At 52.0% G+C, this 20,211-nt stretch overlaps 2 protein-coding genes across 6 annotated transcripts; both read right to left on the bottom strand.

Annotated features, from left to right (window-relative positions):
* Positions 1-453: 453 nt before the first annotated feature.
* Positions 454-5,706, bottom strand: Maz (MYC associated zinc finger protein). 5 transcript variants are annotated; one of them, XM_057778189.1, is made up of 7 exons: positions 5,257-5,706; positions 4,537-4,623; positions 3,607-4,463; positions 3,166-3,229; positions 2,729-2,900; positions 1,778-2,002; positions 1,327-1,463 (listed from the first exon to the last, which is right to left on the bottom strand). In XM_057778189.1, the coding sequence occupies exons 1-6, from the start codon at positions 5,290-5,292 to the stop codon at positions 1,800-1,802; spliced, it is 1,419 nt and encodes a 472-aa protein (XP_057634172.1). In that variant the 5' UTR covers positions 5,293-5,706; the 3' UTR covers positions 1,327-1,463; positions 1,778-1,799. The 5 variants fall into 5 exon arrangements, with proteins under 5 accessions (XP_057634173.1, XP_057634171.1, XP_057634172.1 ...); XM_057778190.1 differs by lacking the exon at positions 1,778-2,002 and having other exon boundaries at positions 454-1,463; XM_057778187.1 differs by lacking the exon at positions 5,257-5,706 and having other exon boundaries at positions 4,537-5,110.
* Positions 5,707-6,030: 324 nt separating this feature from the next.
* On the bottom strand, positions 6,031-20,181 carry Kif22 (kinesin family member 22). Its single transcript, XM_057778186.1, has 14 exons — positions 20,106-20,181; positions 13,805-13,997; positions 11,677-11,804; positions 11,436-11,590; positions 10,945-11,154; positions 10,632-10,862; positions 10,363-10,516; positions 10,138-10,273; positions 8,630-8,798; positions 7,542-7,707; positions 7,135-7,190; positions 6,402-6,614; positions 6,263-6,322; positions 6,031-6,160 (listed from the first exon to the last, which is right to left on the bottom strand). The coding sequence occupies exons 1-14, from the start codon at positions 20,161-20,163 to the stop codon at positions 6,113-6,115; spliced, it is 1,977 nt and encodes a 658-aa protein (XP_057634169.1). The 5' UTR covers positions 20,164-20,181; the 3' UTR covers positions 6,031-6,112.
* Positions 20,182-20,211: the final 30 nt, after the last annotated feature.

Below are 20,211 nucleotides of genomic sequence, written 5' to 3'. Positions count from 1 at the left end.
GCTGGGCCACACTGGAATGGGTAGGGCAAGCAGTCCATGACCACCATGGTAGAACTGAATAGTTTATCCAATGGCTTCTGCATCTGCGCCAACCATGGCCTCTGGGATCTAAATGTGCAGGCATTTGGCGGGGCTCTATACAGCCTGCTGCTGGGTTTTGGAAGGGAGGATAGCATGAATAGCCAGCTTGGGCATCACAAATCTTCAGTGGGTATTCCCTAGAGACCTGGAAATTGCTCCCCACAGCCTCAGGATTCTTGGGTCCACCCTAAATCGGTGCTATCTAGAGGCTGTACCTCAGGAGCGGAGTCAGCATTTTGCAGGGCAAGAAAAGTTGAGAAAAGATGAAAGCCAGCAAAGAGCTCCCTCTTCTCCCTACAAGAGGTGAGGTGCACATACAATGGGGGGGGGGGCATGGTGAAGATAACTTAGGAACCCAGAGACAAATTTTTATTTAAAATTTATTGTAATGGGGTCTGCGCAAAAGGAGGGAGGGGAAGGGGGGAAACATGCAAGGGACACAGGAACACGATGACATGGCCAGGGCCACAGCTTCTGTTGTGGGAAAGAGGAGAAAAGACCAGGGCTGGAGCTGGGGTGGAAGAGGGAAGGGGGAGACACCGTGGCTGCATTCCCCCACCCCCAGGAAGCACCTCTTGTCCCTGGCTCTCCTCCTTTACCCTGGCCCCCTAAGATTCCATCTCTCTTGTTCTGCCTCTGGCCCTAGTGGCTCCTTCTGATGCTCCCCTTGGCTTTTCCCTGGAGATACTCCAGTAGATGTTAGGGTTTAGTCACTCCACCTTGCTGAAAGTATCCCTCTGCCTTCCCTGGTTCTGCTCCTCAATACCACTGTATCCTTCCTTTGGGACAGAATCTTAATCCCCCTCCTCTCTCTCCTCCCTCCCCCTGGGAAAAAAACAACAACAAAAAAAGAAAGCACCAACTCCCCAGGAAGGGGCAGCAGACAGTAGGAGAGGGGACTCAAGGAGGAGAGCACAGGACCTTCTAGGGAAAGGCTCACAAATCCCTGGGAGGAAAGGCAAGGGGTTAAAGGTTGAGGGCAGTGGCTGCTGCTGTCCTCTGCCACCCCTGCTCACTGTCCAAGGGACTTCAACACAACTTAGGGGACAGGTGTTTGTAGGGTCAGCTCTGATAGGGAGAAGAAAGGAGCAGGAGAAACATTGTTAAAACCTAGTGAATTCCTTCTTCCTCCTCTGTCTGGAGGCTCCGTGGCTGACGGAGAGCAGTGAGTTGGTGGGAAGAGGAGACTGTACCAAGAAGAGCTTTCCTCCACTCTTCCCCTCTTCCCCATCAACCTGGAGCTCACCAGGGCTGGGAGGGAAGCGGCTGAGAGCTCACTGGTACCCCCTCTGCCCCAGAGAGGGAGCCCACAGCTGTAGGAGGGGCTGCCACTGCTGCCGCTGCTGCCGCCGCTGCCGCCATTGGACAAACCTCACCAGTACCTACAGTGAGAAACACCAAGGATCACAGCACAACCTGAATGGCAAGAAACATACTCCATATCCCAGACTTTCCAACTATTTCCCTACTTCCCCTGGGACACAGCCGTTACTCATTTCCTATCTGGCCCCCAGAGGCTTTGGCCTGCCTGCTTACCCCGATAGCAATTCTGTACTGCCCTCTCTGGACCCCAAGTCTCCCTAAGCTGAGTGACAGATTGGCATCCCTGGCCTTCCTGAGATCCCCTATTGGGCCCTTTGAACTCCCTTGTCCCACACATCCCATCCTGCCCCCCCAGCCATGTCCCACGCCTTGCCTGGTGGGTGCAGGGGTCCCCCTCAGCAGGTAGGCTGTGGCTGGGGGGCATCTCCCGGGATAGGAGGGGCGGCCCCCCCCAGATGGGTCTGCATGTGGCCGGCCAGCTGGGCAGGGGTCTTGCAGTGCACGCTGCACAGTTTGCACAGGATGCGGTCAGCCCGCGGGGCCTGGAGCCCATGGTCCTTCACCGCGTGGATGCGCAGGTATGCTGCTGTGGTGAAGCCTATGGGGGGTGGATTGGGATGGGGGGTGGGGGTCAGCCTGGTGGAGACCCCAGAGACAGGGCTGTTCTCCTAGGCTGGGGACACCCTCCTCACATGGCACTGTCCTCCTCCCACCACATCCTTGGTAGGCTGGGGCCAACTACTCCACTGGGACATAGCCCTTCCCTGAGCTTGGGGCCTGGTTTAAACGGTGCCTGTTCTTTGATCCTTAACAGTATTCTACAGAGATCCTCTCCCATAGCCGGGAGACCTCCCATTCGACAGGACACTGTTGCCTAGCTTTTTGAAGGGTTGACTCTCAGTAGAGACGGCTGTGTCCCCCTCTCCAGTGCCCCGGTCTCAGCTCATTTAGTGAACCACCCACACTGAGAACAGCTCTCTCTGCTACTGGGCAGGGTGTGTGCTTGCTACACCCGTGCTGCATGCTCCACCTGCCCCAGGAGCTGGAGACAAGAACTTGTGGCTGCGAAGTTGAAACCCTGGGAACGGGTTTTCTTGAGCCCTCCTTTCACAAATCAACCATGTCCCACTTCATTCTCCCCAGGCGCACCCAGGAGATGGACTCTGGGCACAGAATTTAGTGAGTTCCATTAGTTCTTAAAGGGCTCTGCTACATGCCACGAGCTCTTGGCTACAGCGCCCTTAACCCCCACCCGTGACCACACCAGCTTCGTGCCCACCCACCCCACTTTGTCCCTGCTCTCCTGCCATCCCTTAGCATGTACCTTTGTTGCAGAGCTCACAGACATGGTGAGGGCCTTGGCTGTGCACCTTCATGTGGTCCGAAATATAAGCCGAGCTCAGCATCTTGCCACACACATGACATGGCACCTTCTCCTCGTGTCGTACTGTGTGCGCCCGGAGTCGATCCTTCGTAGCAAAAGCTGCCTCACATTTCTGGGGGGGAGGGCGTGGGGGGGTCACAGGAGAGTTAAAGCTTCGGGGAGTAGAGAGAAGGGAGCAAGATAAAGGGATCAGAGCCTTGGGGGTCTTTGATCTGTAGGAAATGGGCGTGAGATGACCAGGCCTTGAAGGAGAAATGCGAAAATGGAGTGAAAAGGCAAAAAGAGAGAGAAAAAGGGGGTCTGAGAGGTTGAACTCAGACAGCTACAGTGAGGATCAAAATCATGAACACCAGGACAGGAGGCAGCGGCCTTCCTACCTCACATTTGAAGGGCCGCTCTGTTGAGTGCACTTGTCTGACGTGACTGTTGAGGTGATCCGGCCTAGGGATATGTTGAGGTGGGGGAGGGGGGTTAGGGCTAAGGTTCCAAGGTGAGGTGTGCCTCAAATCTGCCTAGCTTCCTCCAAAGTGCCTTTCCAAAAGCCCCAGCGTTTTCCCCTAGAGCTTCAGTCCTTAGGCAGGAAATCCCTCAAGCCGGGATTCCATCTCGGCCCGGAGGCAGCTTTCCTTCAGCTCAAGGACCCACCTCCTCTAAAGTACCACCCCCTGCTCCCAGTAACCACGAGGCTCACTTCCCTCCTCCCTGGGAGTGGTTCCCGTCCCCAGCATCGGGAGCCGCCTCCCCACTAGGCAAAGACAGGCCCCCTCGTTGCCCTCCCCCCACCATCGGCCTAGTGGGCAGCCGAGGCCCCTGCACACCGGGAGAAGCTCTTGCCACAGTGGGAGCAGTTGTAGGGCTTGTGCACAGCGCCGTCATGTGAGCGCACGTGGTAACTCATGCGGTCCTTGCGCTTGAAGCGCTGCTGGCACACAGGGCACTGGTAGGGCTTCTCGTCCGAGTGCGACAGCTTATGTCGGTTCAGGTGGTAGACGTCGCGGAAGGCCTTGCCGCACATCTCGCAGGCGTGATTCTTCCGGATGCGCTTTCCAGAGGCAGTCGTGGTCACAACGCCACCGGGCGCCACGGCGGCTGTGCCTCCGCCAGCCCCGGCTTCTCCCCCTCCCCCGCTGGCCCCGCTCAGCTGGGGCACGCTCAAGAGGCTCAGGGGCACCATGGTGGGCATCTTCATAGCACCCGAAGGGACCCGGCCAGCCTTGGCTCCTGTGTGGATGGCTTCGTGCCTCCGGAGGTTGTAGCCGTTCTTGAACTCCTTGGCGCACAGGGCGCAAATGTAGGGCCCCTTGCTCTTTGTCTTCTTCTCCAAGACAGATGCAACAGGGGCCACAGCGACTGTAGAGGTTGGGGCGACAACAGCGGTGGCTGCCGCGGCGGCAGCGGCGATGGTGGCGGCCGCGGCAGGGGGCGCGGCTTCGGCGGCTGGTGCGGAGACGGCAGGGGGTGGCGGAGGAGGCGCCGGAGGCTGCTTCAGGGCCGCTGTGTCCACGGTGGAGGCGGCAGCAGGGGCTGGGGGTGCAGTAACTACTGCAGCGGCCGCCGCCGCCGCGGCTGCAGCCGCCGCGGCCGATTCCTGCGCAGCGGCGAGAACCGGGAGCAAGTCCACTTGGAGGGGCTCGGCCGCCGGGGCCTGGGGCGTGGGTGGGGGCGCCGGTGCGGCCTGCAGAGACAAGGCGCCGTGTGGGCCGCGGTCGCTGGTCGGCGCCTGCCCGCCCGGCCCGGCCCCTACTCACCTGGAATGGACTCTGGGCGCAGCCCTGGGAGGCAAAGAAGCGGGACTGGAGCTCAGCCCCGACCTGCAGGGGGTTCTGGGCGTGACCCTGAGGTGGCGGGAAGGAGTTCATGAGGCCGCCCACCCCCCGGGAGTCCAGGCCCAGCACGGGGAAGGGGGGGGCCAGCAGCGTGCAAGGGAACACGGGGAACATGGCCTCGGCCACAGTGGGGCCCCCGGAGCTCAGCGGGAGCCGGGGGCACGGGCCGCGCGGGGCCCGGGCTCGGGGCGCCGCCCCCGGCCGGCCGGGTTGGGCCGAGCCGAACGCATGGCCCGAGGGCCGCCCCGCCGCCCGCGCACCCCGGCCGGCGGGAGGGAGGGAAGGAGGGCGTCTTGTGGGGCGCGGAGCGCGGCGGCGGCGGTGACGCCCCCTGGGTGGGGGCGAGAGGCCCCGCGGGGCCGAGGGCCGGGGCCGGGGGCGGGGGGCCCGGGCGGCGGCGGCGGCGGCGGTGGCGGCAGTTGGAGCCTGGCGGGGCGGGGTGGGGGGAGCGAGGGAGCAGCTTCGGCCCCCGCCGCGCGCGCGCGCCCAGCCGGCGCCTCAGGGAGGGCGGGGGAGGGCGCGAGGGAGGGAGGGGGACAGCTGCGCGCGCACCGGGCGCGCGGAGGGGGGGGTGGGACGGGAGGGCGGGCAGGAGGGGGTGTGGGAGGGGGGCAGGGGCGGGGGGGGGGCGGGGGTTGTTACCTGGAAGATGAAGCTGCTCCAGTTGCTGGGATCCATGGCGGAGGGAGGAGGGAGGTGGCTCGCGCTCACCCTGGGGCGGGAGGAGGCGGTGGGGGGGGGGGAGGGGGACCCGGGGAGGAGGCTCGCAGGGAGGGAGGGGGGAAGAGGGTGGGGGAGCGGAGCACACTGCGCGCCGGAGGGCGGGCGGGGGGCGCGAGGACACACAAGAGGCTGGAGCGGGCGCGAGCGCGGGTGCGCGCGGGGCCAGCGGGAGGGGGAGGCACGGGAGGGACTCTGGAGGGAGGAGGGACGGGGGGAGCCACCCAGCAGCCCGAGTCGCCCCGAGCGCGAGACCCTCGAGACGGCTGCTGATTGGTTGGCGGTGGTGCAGGTGGTGGGCGCGCGGGAGACTAGGCGGCTTCTCTTCCCCCGCTTCAACGTTTCCACCCCCCACTTCCCTCTGCCAGCAGCCGTTATTCCGCGCGCACGCGCACACAACACCGACGTCGTTCTGTGCAGAATGGGGAGCGCGCCCAGGGAGTTACAGTGGGGCGGGGCTAAGCTAGAAGCGCGTGCCCGCCTAACGGTCGTTGTTCTTAGGCTTTCGCTTCAGCTTTTTGATTCATCTAGGCCACCGTCCCCTTCCAATTCCAGTGGTTTATTTACAATCTTGGACTAGTTCGGGATTTCCCAAAGATGGCGCCCAGATAAGTATCCCCGCAGAGCGTGATCCTGATCCCAAGGCCAATTGTGGCTCCCTCCCCAGCCCTGCCATCCCTAAAAACCAGGCTCAAGCATGGAATAAAAACTGTATTTACAATAAAAACATCATTATACAAGGGTTTTAAAAGGAAAAGGGAGTGTGAAGAGCTGGTAGTCAGGAGGTGTCACAGTTCTGGCCTGCAGCCAAGCCCAAGAGGTTCGCCTGCAAAGGAAGCATAAATGCGTCAGTGTAGCAGCTGGGCTAGGGCGGGGTGGGGCGGGGCACAGCCTGCAGGCTGGTAGAGAAGGGCAGAGATGCTCTTACCTTCAGGAAAGACTCCACCTGCTTTCCAGAGATGCCTTCTACCTGTTCCAAGTCCTCCACCTAGTGGGACAGCGTCAGTAGGAAGGAGGTGGACAGAGAGCAGGGGCACCCCTCTCCACCTGCCTTCCTAGGTTGTTACCTTGCTAAAGGGGCCATGGAGCTCCCTCCAGCCCATGATGAGTTGGGCCTTCTTCTGGCCAATGAGATGCAGGCTGCGCAGATCCCGAACTGAGCCTTCATTCAGCAGATCCAATAATTTTTTGCGCCCATGTGCCAGTAACTCTGGGCTAATCTGGAGCTCCCAGCAGTCCTCAACCTTTTCCACAGGCTTGGACGCAATTGATGGCTCCAGCTATGAGGTAACATAACAGAAATGACAGCAAAGGTCTGTGGATGACTGCGAACACCTCATCACCTTCCCCCCACCCCGTACTAATTTTGCAGGACTGGTATAATTCTCGGTTGCTGTGAAGATTCGATGACTATGAATGCACACATCAAGTAACTCGGAGGAGCCCACAGTTCAGCAGTAGAGCACCGGAAGTGCCTACTGTTCTTGAATGTCCAGTACAGGAGAAAAAAATTAATATCCCCAGCTTGTCAGTTTTGGGGCAGTTCAACTAGTGTTCATTTTGTGTGAAGACCATTCTGCTTAAGAGATTCTTAAATGCCTGCCATTTTCCCTAAATTTCTTACAGCTTAGAGAGAGTGGAAGCTAGACTACATACTAGATCTAATTCAGTAGCAAGTCCAAGTGCAAGGGGCATCAAACAAAGGAAACTCACAAATGATGGATACCCACTCTGAGATACACATTTTATCCATCACTGCATGTAAAACGTCCCCAAGTGGAAACGCGGGGTGGGGCTCACCTTTCTTTTGTGGCCTCTCTTCAGAATATGGATCTTTGACTCTGCCTGTTTCTGAACTGAAAGCAGGATTAGGAACTGGTCAGGGCACAGGCAACCTCCTCCCTCCCTCCCTCCCATTTCTCCAACCTTGAGGTTTTGTTGTTTCCAAGTGAGACAGGGTCTCACTCTATAACCAAGGCTAACCTAGGATTTAGAACAACCATTCTGCCTCACCCTTCTGAGTGCTGGGATCACAGGTGTGTGCCACCATATTCAGCCAAGACCCTGCTGTCTTTAACTGGCATGACAAGCACCCAGGGCTTCTTCAGACCCAGGGGGAGGGTGTGAGTGACAAGAGGATAGCTGCTCTTTACATCTCTTCACTTCTGAGGTAGCTGTGTCAGCCCAGACCCTGGGACTAAACTTACCCAGCTGCAGGGGCATCACCACAGCCTTTCTCAGGGGCTTCGCCACTGTGTCTGTACAAGAGGAAAGGGGCTGGAGAACTGTCGGAGTGTTCTCTTTATCCTTTGAATCCTGCACTTCCTGGGCTAGCACCTTGGCCTCCAGTTCCTTTTGCTTCATCTTAAGCCTCTGTTGGGAAGGATCATGGGAATATATGACTCAGCTCCAGTCCCAAAGCAGCGGATTAGGAAGGTGGGCAGGCAGAGCTCTGAGGTCCAAGAGGATAGATGTAGGACCAGTAGGAGAACCAATGAGGAGACAGAGTTCAAAATAACTAAGGGTATTCTAATATGATCAGGGGGCTACTTAGAGACAGAATAAGTCTTCAAGCAAGGAAGTCTTGTGAAATGGAGGGTTTTGTTTGTTTGTTTCTGAGACAATGTCTCACTATGTAGCCATGGCAGGCCTGGAAATTGGTATGTAGATCAGGCCAACCTCAAACTCACAAAGAGCCGCCTGCCTCTAGGCAGATTATATATTTTTATGTGTGTGGGTATTTTGCCTGCACATATATTTGTGAACTATATGTATGCCTGGTGCCCTTGTGGGTCAGTAGACAGGGTTGGATCCCTTGGAACTGGAGTTATTATAGGCAGTCGGGAGCTGTCATGTGGTCGCTAGAAAGTAAGCCAGTCTTTTTTTTTGTTGTTTTTCTTGTTTTTCAAGACAGGGTTTTTCTGTAGCTTTGGAGCCTGTCCTGAACTCACTTTGTGGACCATGCTAGCCTTGAACTCAGAGATCCGCCTTCCTCTGCTTCCCAAGTGGCGGGATTAAAGGCGTGCACCCGCCACCACCCCCAGCGAGCCAGTGTTCTTAACTGCTAAGTCACAGGTAATTATGTGTATGTACTTGTGTCTGTGTATGTGCCCAAAGACGTCAGAGAGATGTAGACTCTCTGAAGCTGGAAGTTCTAGGCAGTTGTGAGCTGCCTGACATCGAACTCTGGTCCTCTGCAAGAACAATGTGCTCTTAACTACTAAGCCATTTCTCTAGCCATAAGTAATGCATTTCTAAGCTGGTTAGAATACTAGGTCAGCTTCTGAACAGGTACCTCAATCTCCAGGTTCTTCTCCTCCACTGTCTTAATGAGCGCCATCCGCTCTCGCTTTGGAGTGTTCAGCAGAGGTGTCCCATGGCTCCCCTGGGAGCCCAGCAAACGATCCAAACTCAGGAGGCTCTCCAACGTGGCTGGGTCCATACTGCGTAGCTTCCCTAAGAGGCTGAGTAGGAAAAAGGACTGCTCACACACCTCCCTCCTCTCTCATCACCTCCAGCAGAGCAGGACTACCTTTGTCACACCTTAACTTGGTGTCATCTGTTGGGAACAGTTAACTAGCCTCTGAGTATAACTCTCAGGGATACCAGAATATTAGGTTAAAAGCAGCTAATAAGCACTGGATGCCACACATTAGGGACCTAGCATTCTGCTCTGTCTAGGAAGCACTTGTGTGTGATAAAGAAAAAAGAGCTAGGGAGCTAACTCAGCAATTAATATACTTGCTTTGCAAGCAAGGGGTCTAAAGTTGGATCTGTAGAGTCCACATAAATGCCAAGTGCAGACTCGGGATGCCCCAAGCGCAAGCAGGCTAGGGATACTTGTCACAACAGGGAGTTCTCAAAGAATAAGGTACAAGAGTGATTGAAGATTCTCAGCATCGACCTCCAGCCTCCACGTGTGTGTACACACATACATGAATGCCACAAACATGTACACATGAAGAAGAACTAAAGAGTAAGAGCTGAGCAATTAGCCATTTGGAAACAAGTGGGGGAAGCTCCACAGAAGAGGTCCTCGTTAGCAGGTATACGACAGCTACTAGAGACTTAGCATAAGAAGCCTTTGTCCAGTGGGCTGTATAAACAAGAGTCTTGTTCCAGCAGTCCTGGCTATCTGAGCACAGTAACTTCTAGCCATCTTTGTTCTGTCTGAAATCTTCACCCTCACCCCTGGTGAAAACTGTCTTTCCCATAATGCCTAGTTAGATTATCTGTGCTACACCGAACTAGCTCCTTAAAGACACGGGATGGGTCATGTCCTGTTCTTTACACACAAGTCACAGAAGAACGGCAGCAGAAAGTGTAGGTAAACAGCACAAGTAATTTTTTCCTCCCAAGTTCCACAGAACAAGCCATTCTGTATGTTTGTTTGTTTGTTTTGTTTTTAGAGACAGGGTTCCTCTGCATAGCTTTGGCTATCCTAGAACTTGGTCTGTAACCAGGCTGGCCTAGAACTCAGAGATCTGTTTGCCTCTGCCTACTGACTGCTGGAATTAAAGATAAGGGATTAACTGCCTGGTGCCATTCTCTTCTGTATTATCTACCTGGCTTTTTTTTATAAACTCAGGCTCCCCATTTCCTAAAAGAGAATCTTCAAGGTCAGGGTCTAAGTTTGATGAGCCCCATTTCAGAGCTTGCTCTTATCCAGGGTGACAATTTGGCCCTTTGGCGAGTTTAGGTCTTAGAGTGAATTCACTGGGGGAAAGGTTCAAGGATTTGGCAGGCTAAACCTCCTGTTAGCCTACAGCTATAGAGATGCAGCAGGGAAGACCTGACTCTCACCTCAGTTTCTCGGAGGCAGGGGCTGGAGCTGCTACAGATGCAGGGCTCCCAGTTGATTCTTCTTCAGGGCCTTTGGCTTTCTTTGCCTCTGATGGGCCTGGCAGTTCTTTCTGAGACGGCTTAACAGGTGCCAAAGCTGAGAAGATTGGAGGGATAGTAAGGAGGGTCAGAATGGTCCCTCAGTGCTGGTGCTCAGCAGTCTGGGGAAACTCCAATTGTCCTCACCATGAGGCTGTAGACTCTCATTGGTGAAAGGCCGGTTAATCACTTCCTTGGACCTAGCGGTGAAGTTTAACGCTGAGATTGTATCCTGGTAGAAACGTCTTTCAGGAGCAATGTTGGCAATGATGATGCTATGAGCTGAGCCGCCCAGAGAGTCCTACGGGGTAAGAATTGGAGTATGGTTCAGACTCCCAGCCTTCTTATTCCTTGTCGACAGTCCCCACTACCCTAACGCCTTTAGTCCCCTTTGGCCCAATATGGGTAGACATGACCTGCAATAAGCGAGTGAGCTTGCTGTCCCGGTATGGTATACGAGGGAGACCCTGACTTAATGCATCCACCACTTTGCCTAGTACAAAGAGGGAGGAGTTGATGGCTCCACTCTCTTTTAGCCGAATGCCCTGGTTGCCTGTGCGACGGTTGTCCTCTGAACCAGCCAAATCAATAAGATAGAGTTTTCCTTCCCGCTGGCGAAATGGAGCCAAACGTTCCCGCTGATCCACCTAGGGGAAGAGCAAGAGGCCCAGACTGAGCTTAGGCTTTGGGGCTTCCCAGGGCGGGCCCTTCTTCCTGGAGTGGCCTTACCTTGACCAGGAGTACCGCATGACTGCGGGAAGAGCGCTGGTTGAGCCGGGTGGCTCCCACAGAGCGATTTCTACTGGCTGGCAGGAAGTGCTGCTCAAAGTCAGAGAAGCTAGCGATTGGCTTCTGTGTGAGGCCAGGAATCAGGATGTTCCCTCGACAGTCCTCTCGGATCACTAGGTCTCCTGATGCAGGATCCAGGAGGTCTAATACCTATTTGAGCAGTGATAGGAAGGCCATTTCTCCATGAGGAGGGTGCTTGCTTCACAGGGATTAGGGTTCTTGTCTCTACTGGACTGTCAGAGCTCTTCCATCTGATAGCCCACTCCACCTTGCCAGCTCTCACTACATATACCTCCTTAGATACCTACATATCTAGAGTGCAGCTTCATGCTCTGGAAGGCACTCCTAGATGATGCCGGCTTTAAAGGCGCTGCTCCATTTCTTTTTTTTTTTTTTTTTTATTTTATTTTTGAGACAGGGTTTCTCCTCACCTTCTCCTGGTAAATCTCTAAATAGGACATAGTGACGGAAAGGTCCCATGGCCGGCCCTCTGCACTTTCTTCCCTTGTGAGCTGCAGGAGGTCCATGAGAGCCCTGGGAATTACTCCAGGTTGTTCTGGGCTGCCCAGCATCGTGTGTGTCTTCCCTAGGGAATGAACAGAGGAAGCTGTGAGGTTTTCCTCTCAGTTTCCCTGGCTCCTTCTCATGTATAGTTCTCTTCTGGCTTCTCACCTGCCCCAGTAGGTCCATAGGCAAGCACACTGGCATTCTGCCCTTCCAGCAAGTGCCTTAGGATAGGCTGTACTGAGCCGACATAGATGTCCTGCTGAGTGCTCTTCTCCCCATAGAAGGCATCGAACCTGCAGGCAGAAAAAGCAGGGCATTAGTAGGGTGTTAGGTTGACACCCTAAACCTAGATGATGCTGGCTTTGAAGGTGCTGCTCCATTTCTTTTTTTTATTTTTTTTATTTTTGAGACAGGGTTTCTCCTCAGCTTTTTGGTTCCTGTCCTGGAACTAGTTCTTTTTTTTTTTTTTTTTTTTTTTTTTTTTTGGTTTTTCGAGACAGGGTTTCTCTGTGGTTTTGGAGCCTGTCCTGGAACTAGCTCTTGTAGACCAGGCTGGTCTCGAACTCCCAGAGATCCGCCTGCCTCTGCCTCCCCAGTGCTGGGATTAAAGGCGTGCGCCACCACCGCCCGGCTTCTGCTCCATTTCTTGAACAAAGACCTAGAAAGTGTTCCTGGAAAATCTACTGTGTTCCAGTCACTGTGCTGATAATAGGAAACAAAAATTAATTTCACATTGCAATCAGATACCCATACTTTGCAACGATTCAGGAGACGAAGATAAGAACACACTAGAAGGAATAAATGATTTTGCTGGGCAAGGAAGCGCTGCCAAGCAGAAGAATACAGAAACAAGACATGGTGCTTTGTGCAGCAATTTCCATTTTGGAGGGAAGCCTAAGTTCAGGAAGTCCTAAGAATGACCAGGTAAACGAGGCACCTCCCTCCCCAAGCATGTACAGCAGTAAGGGCTGCTGAGAGTCACTCTCAGACTAGCAGAGCAGCTTGGAAGAGGCTCACTGCCTGCAGGCTGCACAGTGATCTCCAGGTCCCTAGCTTGTGTGAGCTGTCAGCTATCCTGGGCTGAGCTTTGGTGATGCAGCTATCTTTGAGTCACTTGTGCTCCTGTAGTAACTTACTTATTCCTGTAAGGAAACCCAATACAACGCACTGGATCACCGAGTTGGACGTTGCTGGCGTCCTTACTTTGGTCTGTGGTTGGTTCCCATTCTGGGGTGAGTAGACATTTGTTTATATATCCCCAGTAATAGAGTCATAACACGGTGTGAAACGGCCTCTCAACCTTTCTCTTAGGTGGCACTTTAACAGGGCAGATAAAAGGCCAGTCGAGATTCAAACACAGCTTGTTCACTACACCATGGCAAGAGAAGGCTGGAAAGGAAGGAAGGAAGCCAAGCTATTAAGGACCTACAACTGGAGCAAACTACCCTTTTATAAAGAACCAGACAACAAATATTTTAGGCTTCATGACCACGTGGACCTTTCAAAATCACTTAACTCTAAGGCTACTAGTCAAACAGCTCTATTGTGTAATAAATGATAAACTTTATTTATAGAAAAGTCTGAGAGGCCAGGCCACACCACCTGAGCTCCCAGCACTCAGAAGGTGCCTCAGGCAAGAAAACTGGGAGGTCAAGGCCAGTCTGTGGTTTGTCTTTGGTTTTTCTGTGACAAGATTTCTCTGTTTAACAGTTCTAGCTGTCCTAGAACTCACTCTGTAGACTAGACTGGCCTCGAACTCAGAGATCACCTGCCTCTGCCACCTGAGTATTGGGATTAAAGGTGTGCGCCACCACCACCCTGCTCAGCCTGTGTTTTATGAGACCTTGTTTAAAACAAACAAACAAAAAATAAAGGACTCCTGACTGAACTTGACCTGTGGGCTGTGGTTTGCCAGACTACAGGCCAAGTTTAAACTTTAAAATCCCATGGACTCCCTTAAGGAGTTGCTCTCATGGGTGCCATTCCCAAATCTGCATGGTCTTCTCTGGATTGGCTACCACATCTGTTTTCCTACCCTTTCTATGTATTTTCTAGAACCTGTTTGGGGCTACACCTGCTCCTTCCTCCCTTTTCCCCAAGACTGACATCCAGTTCAACCTCTGGTCTTTGTCTTCAGTATTCACCTGTATACCACGAGCACCTAAATCATCAAATGAAGGTTTGGGGAACAAAGATTGGCCTAGCAAGGAGTAGGATCCTGAGAGACAGATCTCAGGAACTGGGAAAGTGATAAAGTGAGCAGGCCTAGATAGAGGAGTAGCTTGAACCTTACTGATATTTGAGTGTCTCCTGGTATTTCTTCCAGTTGGCTACCTCAAGAGAGCAGCTGTCTATGCCTCGTACACAGGAGGGTTCGCTTGCTTTTGTTTCTTCATCCATAAATGGCCGCAGTCGTACAGCCACCCTTACTCGAGCTGGAGGTGGGCGCCGGCTAGTCCCTCCTTTGCTTAAGCAGCGACCAGCTCCTGGAAGAGACCAGTTTTCAGTGTTAAATTTTGGTGGAAGCACAGAGAAACGGGAGCCAACTTTGCCGGGAGGCCCAGGGATGCCTCTTAAAGGGAAGGGAAACAATAAGATAGATACAAGCAGGTGAGCTATTTCGAATTCAGGCCTCTGCCCTTCATCTGACAAACGTTACGCTCTGTGCATCCGACGTATGACAGCTTGAAAGCGGAGGACACAGGCGAAAATGTACAGAGGCACAGGTGCCACCACCTCTAGCCCAGCACTCGGGAGGCCAGCCTGGGCTACAGAGAAGTTCCAGGACAGCCTGGCTACACAGAGAAATCCTGTCTTCAAAAACATAAACAAAACAAAACAAAAAACCTACTCATTGGGGTTGTTGTAATAAATGTAATTCACATAAAAGTGCTTATCTTCTGGTACTTGATTTAAAAAGAAATCCAGTTTTATTTATTTGGTGGGTTGTTTTGAATTATTTTCGATTTATTTATTTTATGAGTATTTTGAGTGTGTGGATGTATATGCACGGTATATGTGCCAACAGGTGGTTTATAAGCCACCATCTCCACATGGAAGCTGGGCATTGAACCCAGGTCCTCTGTAAGAACAGCAAGTGGGACTGGAGAGTCGACTCAGCAGTTAAGAGCACTTAACGGTCTCGCGGAGGTCTCAGGGTTCTATTCCCAGCACCTATGTGGCAGCTCACAGCTGTCTATTAAGTCCAGTCCAGGAGAATCTGATGCCCTCTTTTGACCCCACAAACACTAGGCACTCTTGTGGTGCAGATACATATATACAGGTAAACACACTCATGCACATAAAAATAACAAAATAAGTAGATCTAAAACAGCCAGGTGGTAGTGGCGCACGCCTTTAATCCCCAGCACTTGGGAGGCAGAGGCAGGTAGATCCCAGTGAGTTTAAGACCAGTCTGGTCTCCAAATCCAGTTTAGGACAGCAGGGGGCTATACAGAGAAACCCTGTCTAGAAAAACAAAGCAAAACTAATTAAATAAATCTTAAAAAAAAAAAAAAAGTGCCGGGCGGTGGTGGTGCACGCCTTTAATTCCAGCACTCGGGATGCAGAGGCAGGCGGATCTCTGTGAGTTCGAGGCCAGCCTGGTCTACAAGAGCTAGTTCGACAGGAACCAAAGCTACAGAGAAACCCTGCCTCAAAAATAAAAAAATAAATAAATAAATAAATTAAAAAAAAAAAAGCCGGGCGATGGTGGTGCACGCCTTTAATCCCAGCACTCGGGAGGCAGAGGCAGGCGGATCTCTGTGAGTTCGAGACCAGCCTGGTCTACAGAGCTAGTTCCAGGACAGGCTCCAAAGCCACAGAGAAACCCTGTCTCAAAAAACCAAAAAAAAAAAAAAAAAAAAAAAAGGAAGAACAGCAAGAGCGCGACCCTGAAGTGAGCTCTCTAGCCCCTTCTTTTTGAGATAGGGATCCACTGTGTAGCCCAGGTAGCTTAGAATTTGCACCATCTTGCCTCAGTATTCAAGTGCTGGTATTGCAGGCACATGGTATTAGATCCAGGCTAGTAAGTGCTTTGTTTTATTGACGTCCCCTACTTCCTACTTAAAGGCACAGAATGAAGGATTTAGGCTAGGGATTCTCAACCTGTGAGCCTCGACCCTTTGGGAGTCAAAGGACCCTTTTACGGCAGTCTCTAAAAACCCATCGGGAAACATAGATATTAACATTATTATTCATAACAGTAGCAAAATCAGTTATAAAGTAGAAATGAAACAACTTTATGGTTTGGGTCACCACAACATGAAGAACTGTATTAAAGTGTCTCAGCATTAGGAAGGTGGAGAAGCACAGTTTAGGCAGTTTGCCCCTCCTTTAATTGCTTGTTAATGCCAAAGCTTCAAATGAGGTCTAATTCTGAAGTCCACACACGAATTACCAGACCCCTTCGGTGTATACAGATGACATTTGGAGTCAAAGACAATGCTGGCTGGCAGTTCTCTGACCCCGATAAAGTCACTTAGCCACTCCAAACTTCATTTCTCTCTACAAAATAATAACAGTATTTATTACAGAAATCCCATCCAGACTAAAAATGTATATAAAGCATTCAGCATGGTGCCCTGCAAGTCTCAATGTCAGTTGTTGATATTATGATTATTATTCTCTTTCTTGACAGATTTTAATCTCAGCAGCTTGCTTCTACCCAGGATCCTATGGGACTTCATACTCCAGATTCAGCAGGCACACTCAGTCTCAGCCTGAACCCTATCTGACCTCCTAAGGAATTCAACACTCTTTTTTCTTCTTCTCTGTTACTTTGTATATACACACAAGAAGAGGGCACCAGATCTCATTATAGATGGTTGTGAGCCATCATGTGGTTGCTAGGAATTGAACACAGGACCTCTGGAAGAGCAACCAATGCTCTTAACCTCTGGGTCACCTCTCCAGCCCCCGGGATTCAACTCACTTATGAGATACCCTTTTCCCTTGTTTTCTATGCCATCCATTTCCCTGACTGTTTTACTAGCTGTCGATTATTCCTTAGGTTAATGGTGTTAAATGTTTGTCCTATGTCCTACACCCTGTCAGCTTCTGTACTATTAGCATTTTGAGTTGTGTAATTCTTTGTTGTGGAGCTCACACTGCAAACTGTTCCACATACACCCACTAGAGCTCAGCAGCATTCTCTGTCTTCATCTCCAGACGCTTCCACATGCTCATGGGGCATAAATGTCACCCCGGATGAGACAGCTCAGATTCACTTCACAGGCAACAGCCACCTTCTCTCAACACCAATTACCTTCATTCTCATTTTAAACGAACATCTTCAAGCCAATGATGCCCTTTAGCCCCTTCATAGCAGAGAGCCGACTCCAATTTGCAGGTCCTCCGTCCAAGCTACCATCTACCTTCTCTAGGATGGTTCTGAGGTGCCTCTAATTCCACCTGCACTAAACCTTCCCCACCTAGCTCTCTGCAACAGGTTCCTCACTAAGGCCTCAGACTCCAAACTAGGAATTTTAAACTGTCTTCTTTCTTCCAAATGATCATCAATACCTGTCAGTTTCTCTTAATTTAAAATTTATTTAATATTTAATATTATGTATGTCTGCGTACCACTGTTGTGGCTAGTTTTATGTCAACTAGACACAAGCTAGAGACATCTGAAAGGAGGGGACCTCAATTGAGAAAATTCCTCCAAGCAGTGGTGGCAAAGGCCTTTAATCCAAGCACATGGGAGGCAGAGGCAGGCGGATCTCTGAGTTCGAGGCCAGCCTGGTCTACAAGAGCTAGTTCCAGGTCAGGCTCCAAAGCAACAGAGAAACCCTGTCTCAAAAAACAAACAAACAAACAAAAGCCTCCATAAGATCCAGCTGTGGGCATTTTCTTTTTTAATATTTATTTATTTATTATGTATACAATATTCTGTCTGTGTGTATGCCTGCAGGCCAGAAGAGGGCACAGACCTCATTCCAGATGGTTGTGAGCCACCATGTGCTTGCTGGGAATTGAACTCAGGGCCTTTGGAAGAGCAGGCATTGCTCTTAACCTCTGAGCCATCTCTCCAGCCCCTGTGGGCATTTTCTTAATTAGTGATTGATAGGCAGGACCCAGCCCATTATGGGTGGCGCCATCCCTGGAGTGGTGGTCCTGGGTCCTACAAGAAAGCAGGCTGAGCAAGCCACAAAGAACAGCCAGTAGATAGCACCTCTCCAAGGCCTCTGCCTCTACAGCAGCTCGTCTCCAGGTTGCAGCTCCTCTTGAGTTCCTGCCCTGAGTTCTCTCAGTGATGGGCTACAGTGTGGAACTGAAGCCAAATAACCCCTTTCTCCCTCAGCTTGCTTTTGGTCATGGAGCTTCATCACAGCAATGCTAACTCTAGACAACCCATATGTGCCTGGTGCCTGTGGAAGCCAGGAGAGGGGATCAGATCGTCTGAACTGGAGTTACAGATGGTTGTGGGCTCCCATTGGGTGTTGCGGACCCAATCAGGACCCTCTGAAGAGCATACAATTTTCTTAGCTGCTGAGCCACCACCCTAGCCTCCACTCTATCTTTCTAAATATCTATTTTTGTTTTGTGAGAGTGGCTGCCTTGAGCTCCCAATCCCCCTGCCTCAGACCCTGAATGTTAGGGTTACACCAGTGGTGGGCTCTAACTCATCTTCAAGTGTGTGGACCCTACATGTCTGTGGGAATGCATGGAGGCATGGAGGTCAAAGGTCAGCCTCTGGTGTTCCCCAAGGTGGGATGAAACTTAGGTCCTGTGAGAAGGACTTTGCCCAACCAAGCTATCTTCCCAGGCCACACCTCTCTTTTAAGAGGAGAAAAATGAATCAAAGAATTCTGGCCCTTTTTATGTCTAAAAACACTAGGTCTTTTGGTCCTTTTCAAGGTTGAGTAAATCCTATCCAAACCTTGAAAACTGCTTTGACCACCATTTTCATATTTCTCTGTTAATGTGTATGAGAGTTTGGCCTGCTTGTATGTATTTCCACCGTATACATGCCTGATGCCCTAGTATCCCCTGGAACCGGAGTTACTGAGAGGTGGGAGGCGCCATGAGGTGCTGGGAACTGAACCCAGATCCTCTGGAAGAACAAGTGCAGCCCTAACTATCACTGTTTCTTTTTATTGTTGTTTTTGTTTTTTAAGACAAGGTTTCCTCTGAGTAAGCCTGCCTGTCCTGGAACTCACTTTGTGGACCAGGCTGTCCTTGAACTTAGAGACCTTACAGACTGCCTGTACCTCCTGAGAGCTGGGATAAAGATGTGGGCCACCACTGCCTGTGGAACTATCATTTCTTTTAATAGAAAGCCTTCTCAAACTGGGCGGTGGTGGCGCATGCCTTTAATCCCAGCACTCAGGAGGCAGAGGCTGGCAGGTCTCTGTGAGTTTGAGGTCAGTTTGATCTACAGAACAAATTCCAAGACAGCTCCAAAGTTACACAGACAAACCCTATCTCAAAAAACAACCAAAACGAAACAAAGCTAAACTATAAATAAAAGCTTTCTCAAAATACCGAAGGGTTTGTTTCAGCTTCTACAAGTTTCATCGTATTACATTAGTTTATGAGAATGCTTGAACATGATCGTAGCCACTTCTAGGAAAGGAGCAGCTTACATTCAAACACTTCAATGTTTACTATGTATCAGACGCAGGGGGTCTTAGCCTGTATTTGGGCATAATCAAAGGAAGTGCATTGTTGGAGTGTGAATTTAAACCCCCACGCTACCCCCCAGTACTGGCTAGTTGTGTCACCTTGGACTGAACAAGCTACTTAGCTCATTACGTCTGTTTCCTCTTGTCCAAGTACAGGAGGCTGGTGAGCCTTAGAGGTTAAGAGAGTCTACTGCTCTTCCAGAGGACCCGGGTTTGGTTCTCAGCACACATCAGGTAGCTCACAACACCTGTAACTCCAGCCCTAGCGGACCCAACTCCCTCTTCTGGCCTCTGCGGGCATCCACACACAGGAGGTGCACACAAGATAAAAATAAACCTTTTTTTAAAAAAGCAGCTACCATCTCGGATCTCTGTACAAACATTAAAGGATTCATTATAAATGCTTGCAGCTGTGCCTGGGGCGTGGCGTTCTCCATATGTCTGCCTCCCCCAAAGGCTGAGCAAACAGCAGTTACAGACCAGAATTCGGTCTAAAGAACGGAAAGACAGGCATATGCAAATCCACTTAGAAACGATTCTGAAATTCCTGACAGCCTTTCCAACATGAAAATAGCATCCAATTCCACGCATAGAGGGAAAGGTCAAGTCTTTGATTTCTCTTTGCCGGAACTCACAGCGATGCCGAGCAGAGCCTTCAGTCGGCCCGGCGAATGCCCTGAGATCTCTGGGCAGCCAGACACCAGGTCTCTTCACTGCTCAGTGCTCACAGATGGGGCGGCAGCCCGGCTTTACAGACGAAGCAAACGGCAGCGCACAAAGTGTGCAGACGCTAGACGGGCACTGGAGCCCGGGGAGCGTTTCTCAACCGGGCTTAAGGCGGGGAGTGGAGGGCAGGGGCTTGCGGCGTCCACCCCCGCACTTCCGCCCCGCGCCCCGGCCCCCCGGATTCTTCGCGACAACCGCTACTCCGTAAGCTGCACCGCCTCGCCCTCCCGGCCCGCGCACCTGAAGTGGCCGCCGCCATCTCCCGCCGCCTCGGCTTCGCCTTAGCCCCAGCGTCCATACGCCTCCCTTCTTCGGGACCCGCTTCTCTCTTTTGAATTGCCCGGGT

The sequence above is a fragment of the Chionomys nivalis genome, chromosome 8 (assembly GCF_950005125.1).
Source record: "Chionomys nivalis chromosome 8, mChiNiv1.1, whole genome shotgun sequence".
In the NCBI taxonomy this organism is placed as follows: domain Eukaryota; kingdom Metazoa; phylum Chordata; class Mammalia; order Rodentia; family Cricetidae; genus Chionomys; species Chionomys nivalis.
This window is presented reverse-complemented; position numbering and strand designations above follow the sequence as displayed.